Here is a 7,487-nt window from a genome sequence, read left to right as displayed (position 1 = left end):
ACCGGGACTGTGCTGGGGGCCTTCGGGGTCCTGTGAGACCCCCCCGCGGGCCTCAGGGGGCGGCTGGGAGCCCCTGGGACTGTCCCGGTGCCGGCTCCCGGGCTCTACCGCGGGGTTTGGGGGGGATCTGGGGGCTCGCCCTGCCAGTGAGGGGCCTGCAGCCCCCGGTACCGCGGGGCCTGGGGACTCCGGGGCTCGGCCCCGTGTGTGGGGCCCGGCCCTGTGCGGGTGGGGCCCGCCCTGGGCCCGGCTGTGCCCCGCTCTGCCCGCAGGAGATAAGGGCAGGGGGTGGGGAGGGCTCTGCGCTGCCCTCTGTGGCCTTTTACAAATACAAAAGGAGGCTGCTTGTTGTTTTTTTTTAACTGCTAAATTGCTCAAAAGCCGCGTTTGTTTGAAAGCAGGGGGCGGTCCTGTGGAAATCGGGCCCCGCCGGTGTCTGCCCGCCACCGTCCTGCGTGGGGGAAGGCGCCACTGCCATGCGGGGGGGCCCCGGGCGGGAGCACCATGCCCTTCCTACACGGCTTCCGCAGGATCATCTTCGAGTACCAGCCCCTGGTGGACGAGATCCTGGGGCTGCTGGCGCTGCAGGATGCCAGGCAGAGCGCGCTTGAGAGGTAACGGGATGGGGCTGGAAGCGGAGCTTGGTGCCCGCCTGGTGTTCAGGAGGTGGCAGCCGGCGCTCAGCCTGCAGCACTGGCGCTGGGAACAAGCCCTGTCCTGGGGAGCTGCGTGTCCCGGGGACCTTTGGGAGCATGGGGTTGGAGCAGAGCAGGCACGGGGCTGTGTGTGCTCCCCGGGAGCCTGCCTAGGTCAATAAAAACTGCACTGGTGTTCAGCTGTGCCACTTAGTGCTGCTGCATAATCCTGTAGCCAACAAGTTGCAGGACAAGAGGAGAGTCCAGGGCTTTTTCTTTCTCTTTGGTGCTGCTCTGACCTCTGCAAACCCATCTGAGACATGCAACGTTCTCGTGAACCATCGTCAACCATCTCTCTCTGTGCGTCCCCAGCCCTGCCTGCCTGGGCAGCGACAGGAGCCAGCTCTCAGCCATGAGACGAGTTCTGGAGCGGGAGACCCACTCCCCGTTCTACCAGGAAGGCGTGAGCTATGCCCTGCTGAAGGTCACCGAGCTGGGGCTCGTCGCCGCCGCAGAAATCCTCCTGGAGTTCGGCGCCGACCTCAGCTTTGAAGGTACGGCTGGCGGGAAGGGGGCCGTGCGGGGCTGCTCCCTTCTCCTTTCTCCGAAACCACCGCGTGTTTTTGCCCCCAGACCCCGTTACCTACTACACCCCGCTGCACATCGCGGTGCTCCGCAACCAGCCGGACGTGGTGGAGCTGCTGGTGCGCCACGGGGCGGACATCAACCGCAGAGACCGGGTACGGACCTGGCTGCCTGGGCACGGCTAACCCTTTGTGCGGGGACAGCCCCTCCCTGCTCCCTTCTTCCAGGGCCCCCCGTGTGTCACCTGCTGTTGGCGACCCCCTGAGACGCTGCCTTTGGCCAAACAAACCTGCTTCTGCTGCGATGGGTGGGAGGAGGCTGGTTTACACCAACCGTGGGCACAGAGGCACTGCGGAGGGGCTGTCGCTGTTGATTTTGGGGGTTGCGGCGAAATACACGCTCTGATGTTGGCCCTGATGAAGCCCCCCAGCAGGGAATTCCCAGAGGAGCTCACAAACAGGCATTAATGGCTTGTGTTCTTTCCTCTCGACCTGCGCAGATCCATGAGAGCAGTCCCCTCGATCTGGCCAGCGAGGAGCCCGAGCGGCTGTCGTGCCTCCAGAGGCTGCTTCAGCTGGGGGCTGACGTCAACGCAGCCGACAAAAACGGTCGGTGTGCCCCTCCAGGTGTTCCTGCAGAGAGCAGGGAGCTGCTTTTGGGGTGAATGTTTCTAGGCGGAGCTCTCTTTTCTTATCTGTCTTCTGCCATTGCAGGAAAGACAGCGTTGCTGCACGCCCTGGCCAGCAGCGACGGCGTCCAGATCCACAACACCGAGAGCATCCGTCTCCTGCTGGAAGGAGGTGAGGACAAACTCCCCTCTCCACACAAAACCCCTGGTGCTCGCTGATTCTTTGTACAGCGCCAGCTGCTGCCCTCCCAGCTCTTTTGTGCTCCTGATCCAGCAAGAGTAGAGCCCGGCAGAGGCAGGGTTAGCGCTGTCCTGGGCTCTCTGGCTGTGTTTTTTCCGAAGGATGCTTCGCAGACAAACGTAGCAAATCCAGAAATCTTGCTCTCTGCTTCTTGCTTCTGGCTGGAAGTAGAATAGGATGAAGAGATTTCTGTCTCAGAAATCATGGCCTGCAGCTCCTTGTGGAGCACGTGTTGGGCTTCTCGTAAGGCCATGGACTTGTCCTGATGTTTAAGTTCTGCCTGGGGCAGGCAGCGGGGGGAGGCTCCGCTGTAATTCTGTGTTCTCCTGGGCCCGTGCCTGCAAGGAGAAGGGAGGAGGGTTTGGTGCTGGGTGGCAGAGACCAGAGACTCGGGACGTTCTGCAGGGACCGGTGCTCTGGCGTGAAATCCCTTCCCACTAGGCAGCAGCAGCGTGGCTGTGCTCGTACTCTTGCTTCCAGCTCCACAGTGGGCGCAGGTGTTGCGTGCTGGGTGTGTGGTGCGTTTAAGTGCTGGGTTTCCTCCCTCCTGACAACACCAGGGGGTCTGTGCCTCCCGTGGTGTCTCACGAATCCGTCCCCGCCTGTCCCCTCTGTTTCTCCCTCCAGGTGCGGACGTCAGGGCCACCACCAAAGACGGCGACACCGTCTTCACCTACGTCATCTTCCTGCTGGGCGAGGCGGCGTGCAGCAGCACGGAGGAGGCGCGGGTGACAAACCGCTTCTGCTTCCGTGTCACCCAGCTGCTGCTGGCCCACGGGGCCAACCCCAGCGAGTGCCCGGCCCCCGAGTCCCTCACCCATCTCTGCCTCAGCAACTTCAAGCACCACTTCCCGCTCCTGCGCTTCCTCCTCGAGTCGGGCGCTGCCTACAACTGCTGCCTCCACGGGCCCGCCTGCTGGTCGGGCTTCCAGGTCGTCTTCGAGTGCCTCTGCTCTCACCTCAGTGTCTCCGAAGATGACAGCTTCTACGCGGACCTCATGCAGAAGGCTCAGACTCTGCTGGAGCTCATGATGGCCAGCTCACAAACCGTCCAGCTGCCCAGCAACTTTGAGGTCAACACCAGCAGCTGCAGGTGCCACGGGGAAAAGATCAGGACTCTCTTCTGCTCCCTGAAGCAGCTGGAGCACAGCCCCCAGGCACTGAAACATCTCTGCAGGGTGTTTATCCGGCAGCGCCTTAAGCCTTGGCCAGTAGATGTTAAAATCAAGGCTCTACCTCTTCCGGACAGGCTGAAGTGGTACCTCCTCATCGACCACGCTGCTGTCGGGCACGAGGACCTCTGAGCCTGGCTGGTGCCTCTCCGTGTCCCCTCTCCACGGTCGCGGTGCCCGTGGCCAGCCAGCAGATCGCTGATCTGCACCAGTTGTCCCCGCAGCGAGAGGTGCTGCCCTCCCCGTGCCCACGGGGCCTCTCGGCTGTATTTCAGGGCCGCGCTTCTCTGTGCACGGTGCCGGACGCACGTCCGGGGAGGCTCTGCAATGAACACGTGCTTGTTTTTATTTAATTTCACACCAGAAGGAGCCCAGGGGTACTCCTGGGGCACGCTGTGGGGAGGTGGCCCTCTGCGGGTGAAGAGGGCGGCTGGAATTCGGGGAGATGGACGTGGGGGGGGGGGGGAGAGGTTTGTGTGGCTATTAAATGAGGGGCTGGCGGGGCGGTGTGACTGCACAGGTCCCCTCCTTCCAGCCCTGCTCTGGGGTGGGCGAAGCAGTGCCTTGGACGAGTGGCAGAGCTCTGAGACGCCTCGGGGTGCCCAGAGAAGAGTCGTTGCCTGTCCCGGGGGCTGAGCAGCAGCACGGGGAGGTGCCAAGAGCAGCCAGAGCCCCAGGGGAGTGCTGGCATCCAGTTCTGTGCCTCCTGCTCTGTTGGGGGAAGCAGCTGCGATGGAGGCAGGTCCTGCCTCTGTGCCTCGACGCGGTGCTTTCCTCGCTCACCCGGGCTCGGAGAGGATGAGGGGAGCAGGGCTGGCAGCAGCAGCCCGGCTGTTCAGCGCCCTCAGAGCTTCTGCCAAGAGCACTCGATGCTCTCAGCACAGGGAACCATCCTCCAACGTGTCCTGGAGGCGCTGGGCTCCAAGACAAGCAGACAGGTGGCTGTTCCTTGGTGCGTTCTGTGCGCAAGGAGGAGGAATGGGCAGCTGACTGCTCGGTGCCTTGCTCCTCCCTGGGCCTTTTACACGCTCCTTTCCCTGGCTGACGGCATGCGGCACGCTGAGCTCCAGCACCTCCTGCCCAGGAACAAAAAATCACAGCAGAGCTCGGGGTTTTCTTGCCAGGCTGCTGGAGAAAGCCCCGACCTTTGGAACTGTGCACGAAGGGGCCGTGTCCCAGCCTGCCACAGCTGTCTGGCAGCTCCTAGGCATCTGCTTCCCTGTGAAGACCAAAAGAGGCCGTGGAGCTGAGCCTTGCCCCCGCCGGAACAGATGCAGAAGAGGAAGGAAATGTCCTGTGGGCAGGTATTTACAGCGAGCAGAGCTGGGACCTGCAGGCGGTCTGGCTGCAGAAGGGGGGTGTCTCCCCACGCCGCCCTCCTGTTCTTCCCCTCCTCCCACCCTGTGCAATCGGAGCTGTGCATCTTGAGGAACTGATGTTTAAAAAACACAACGAAAATGTGAAATCCTCCCCCCCCCCCCCCCCGCTGCCTGGAATTGAAAACGAGCAATTAAACAAGGCCTTTTGTAATAGCAGCAAGGGGCGTGTTTCTTCTGCAAGGAGGTTGGGGTGGTGGTGAGGGCTGGGGGGAGCAGTGCAGGGTGTCGGGGGGGCAGCTCAGAGCGGGTGCCCTGCTAACGCCCAGCGCTCACTGGGTCTCTCCTCAGTCACTGGGGCTGCCAGAAGTGTTCCAGGAGGTAGGGCAGGGCCTTGTCTGCATTACACTGACTGGAGAACACGAGGGAGCCAGGATTACATCTACCTGCTGTTTTGCTGCGTATGCGGGAGACCTGATGGGTTTAAAAGCCCACCTTGGGGCCCCAGAAGCTGGAGCCCACTGTAAGGAAACGGCGGAGGTTTCTCCTGTTTGCCTTACCCAGCTTGTTGCTGAGTTATCCCCTCAATTCTCTGAGCAGCAGTGAATTTTGAGTGGGGAAAAAGGCAAACTCCCCAGTGAGGAGGGGCGTCCAGCCCGTCACAGCTGCACCAAGCCCTGTGCACAAGCAGGGAGCGACCCGCCTGCGCCCGAGGAGCACCGTGGTTCCCTCCTGCTCCCAGCAGCATCAGGCACCCGCACGCAGAGCCCCCGAGCGTGGCGTCAAACCAGCGCGCTGCGCCTGACAAAGCCCACGGGCAGGAGTGCGACAGCAGGAGCGTGTATTTGGCAAACACCTCTTTTTTTTCCACAACCAGCAGCAACTTGGAAGACAAAGCCCCGTCCTCGCCACCAGCCCCGGAGAAGAGGGAGTCGCGACGCCCTCACCGCCGGCCACCCCCCCCGCCGCGGCGAAGGCACGGTCCTCGCCCCTCCCGGCCCCGGCAGGACCCGCTGTCCTTGCCCGTGCTGCTCCGAGCTGGCCCTGGAGAGACCTCCTCCGGCCGCCGGGCACCCTCATCTCATGGCGAAGGTGTAGACGTGGTAGATCTCGTCGGGGAAGTTCTCCTGGCGCTCCTCGGCCAGGAGGTGCAGCCCGGCGCGGCGGATGATCTTGCGGACCACATCCAGGTCCCGGCAGACGCTGCTGTCCACATCGTCCATGATCACGCCCTCCTGAGCCATGTTGTCCTTGATGACCACGATGCCGTTGGGCCGCAGCCCGGCGCGGCACCGCTTCAGGAAGTCGGAGAGGTGGTTGTCGGTGAGGTGTCCTGGGGGGGGCAGAGCGGGGGGTTAGCGGGTGTGAGACCCCCCCCCAGCGGCACGATGGATGAGGGGAGGGGAAGGGGAGGCTGTGCTGGGATCCCTCCTGAGCAGAGCGGTCAAAATATTTGAGTTACTTTCAAGGGAAAGCTTGGGGGTGTCCAACTTGTGTCCCATGGGCTCAACCCGGCTCTGTCCCACCCATGCCCTGGCCTTGAGGGTTTGGGGAAAAAGACCCTACAGTGCGACACCCTCCATGGGGCAGGTCCCGATCCCAGCCCTACCCCAGTCCTCCCGCTCTCCCCAAGCCCTCCCGGGTGCCCGTGGGGCTGGACGGGGAGAGGACAGGCCGTGGAGCACCCCTCACCGATGACCCACTGGATCCAGATGACGTCGTAGGAGTTGGGCTCGGGGCTGAAGTCCTGGAGGCCGCAGCAGAAGTAGTTGCGCACCCGCCTGCCCTCCTCCCCCAGGTAGCTCTTGGCCTTGGTGAGGAAGTCCTCCGTCACGTCCACCATGTCCACCGTCTTGAAGAGGGGCAGCAGCAGCCGCTTGGTGATGCGGCCGATGCCCGCCCCGCAGTCCAGAGCGCGGGTCGTCCCCGTCCTGTTGGGGCCGTCCTGGAAGGAAAACCACGAGGGGCTGAGCTCCCCGGCGAGGCAACCGCGCGGGAGCAGCTCAGAGGGAAGAGCCCAGCTCCGCGCCGGGAGAAGGACGGGGCTTTGGGAGCACCTCGTCCCGCGCCGCCTACCCGCAGGAACCGCTGCAGGAATTTCCTGGAGCTGTTGATGTCGATGCTGGAGATGTGGCCGTAGCCGCCCAGCATGCCGTCCACCGTGGCGGGCACGTCCTTCCAGTACTTCTCCGCCTTGGAGTAGAACTCAAACTCGTCCTCCACCACCTCGCTCGACATGCTGGCCGAGGGGGACGTGCTCGCGGGGGACTCGCTGCTCCAGGAGGGGAGAAACCCCAGGTCAGGCCCAAAGCAGCCCCCAGCCCGAAGCCCCCCCGACCAAGGCAGGGCTCTGGGCGAGCCCCACAGCGGGACACCATCACCGCCAGCCCCAGGTCGGTGCCGTGGCTGTGGGATCAGCTCTCTGAGCATCCCGACACGAGCCTGACCCCCCTCTTTCCCTCCCGACAGGGTTATTTCAAACCCTTAAAAACCTCTGGGGACAACAACCAGGCACAAGGACCTCAATCTTGGTATTTTTGGAGACCCTCCCGCACAGGGCTGCCTTAACCTTTGTCAGCAACGTACCCGGATCTACCCAATTTCATTTTTTTTAAGGCTGAATTTCATTTTTTTTAAGGCTGACCCACCCTTTTCACCTCTTCTTCCTCCTCTCTCCCCAGCTGTAGGGGGCTGTAGGGGGGGCTCTGCGTGGCTGTGAAGACCCCCGGGGACCTCACCTCACTGCTCGGGGGCCAGCTTGGCGCGGAGCCGGTCTGCGCTGTGCTCTAGGGGATGAAAAAGCAGGTTTTTAGCCCCAAAATACCGCAGCGCTGTAGGTGGGTGTGAAAGCGACCGCAGCCCCCAGGAGATGGAGGTGAGAGCCCCCCCCCCCCCCCCCCCCCCCCCCCC

At 63.1% G+C, this 7,487-nt stretch overlaps 2 protein-coding genes across 4 annotated transcripts in view; one reads left to right on the top strand and one right to left on the bottom strand.

The window, feature by feature from the left end:
• Positions 1 to 358: 358 nt before the first annotated feature.
• Positions 359 to 5,203, top strand: ASB6 (ankyrin repeat and SOCS box containing 6). 2 transcript variants are annotated; one of them, XR_004754933.1, is made up of 7 exons: positions 359 to 614; positions 1,008 to 1,189; positions 1,269 to 1,375; positions 1,720 to 1,828; positions 1,934 to 2,020; positions 2,717 to 3,712; positions 5,192 to 5,203. XR_004754933.1 is itself a non-coding variant. In XM_035341314.1 (6 exons), exons 1-6 carry the CDS (start codon positions 505 to 507, stop codon positions 3,391 to 3,393), a joined length of 1,272 nt encoding a protein of 423 aa, XP_035197205.1. In that variant the 5' UTR covers positions 359 to 504; the 3' UTR covers positions 3,394 to 4,800. The 2 variants fall into 2 exon arrangements, 1 of the variants encoding a protein (XP_035197205.1); XM_035341314.1 differs by lacking the exon at positions 5,192 to 5,203 and having other exon boundaries at positions 2,717 to 4,800.
• Positions 5,204 to 5,401: 198 nt separating this feature from the next.
• NTMT1 (N-terminal Xaa-Pro-Lys N-methyltransferase 1) overlaps positions 5,402 to 7,487 on the bottom strand; it is a 2,443-nt gene continuing 357 nt past the window's right edge. Inside the window, exons 2-5 of one of the 2 annotated variants that reach the window (XM_035341326.1) lie at positions 7,316 to 7,363; positions 6,654 to 6,849; positions 6,270 to 6,522; positions 5,402 to 5,910 (exon numbers count right to left, since the gene is read on the bottom strand). In XM_035341326.1, the coding sequence (XP_035197217.1) occupies positions 5,654 to 5,910; positions 6,270 to 6,522; positions 6,654 to 6,815 (672 nt within the window). In that variant the 5' untranslated portion in view covers positions 6,816 to 6,849; positions 7,316 to 7,363 and the 3' untranslated portion in view covers positions 5,402 to 5,653. Of the gene's footprint in view, positions 5,911 to 6,269; positions 6,523 to 6,653; positions 6,855 to 7,315; positions 7,364 to 7,487 lie in introns of those variants that run through there. The other variant, XM_035341327.1, reaches the window with a different exon arrangement.

This window comes from Oxyura jamaicensis, chromosome 17, assembly GCF_011077185.1.
Source record: "Oxyura jamaicensis isolate SHBP4307 breed ruddy duck chromosome 17, BPBGC_Ojam_1.0, whole genome shotgun sequence".
In the NCBI taxonomy this organism is placed as follows: domain Eukaryota; kingdom Metazoa; phylum Chordata; class Aves; order Anseriformes; family Anatidae; genus Oxyura; species Oxyura jamaicensis.
Note: the sequence above shows the minus strand (reverse complement) of the source record. Positions and strands in the feature narration are given on the sequence as shown.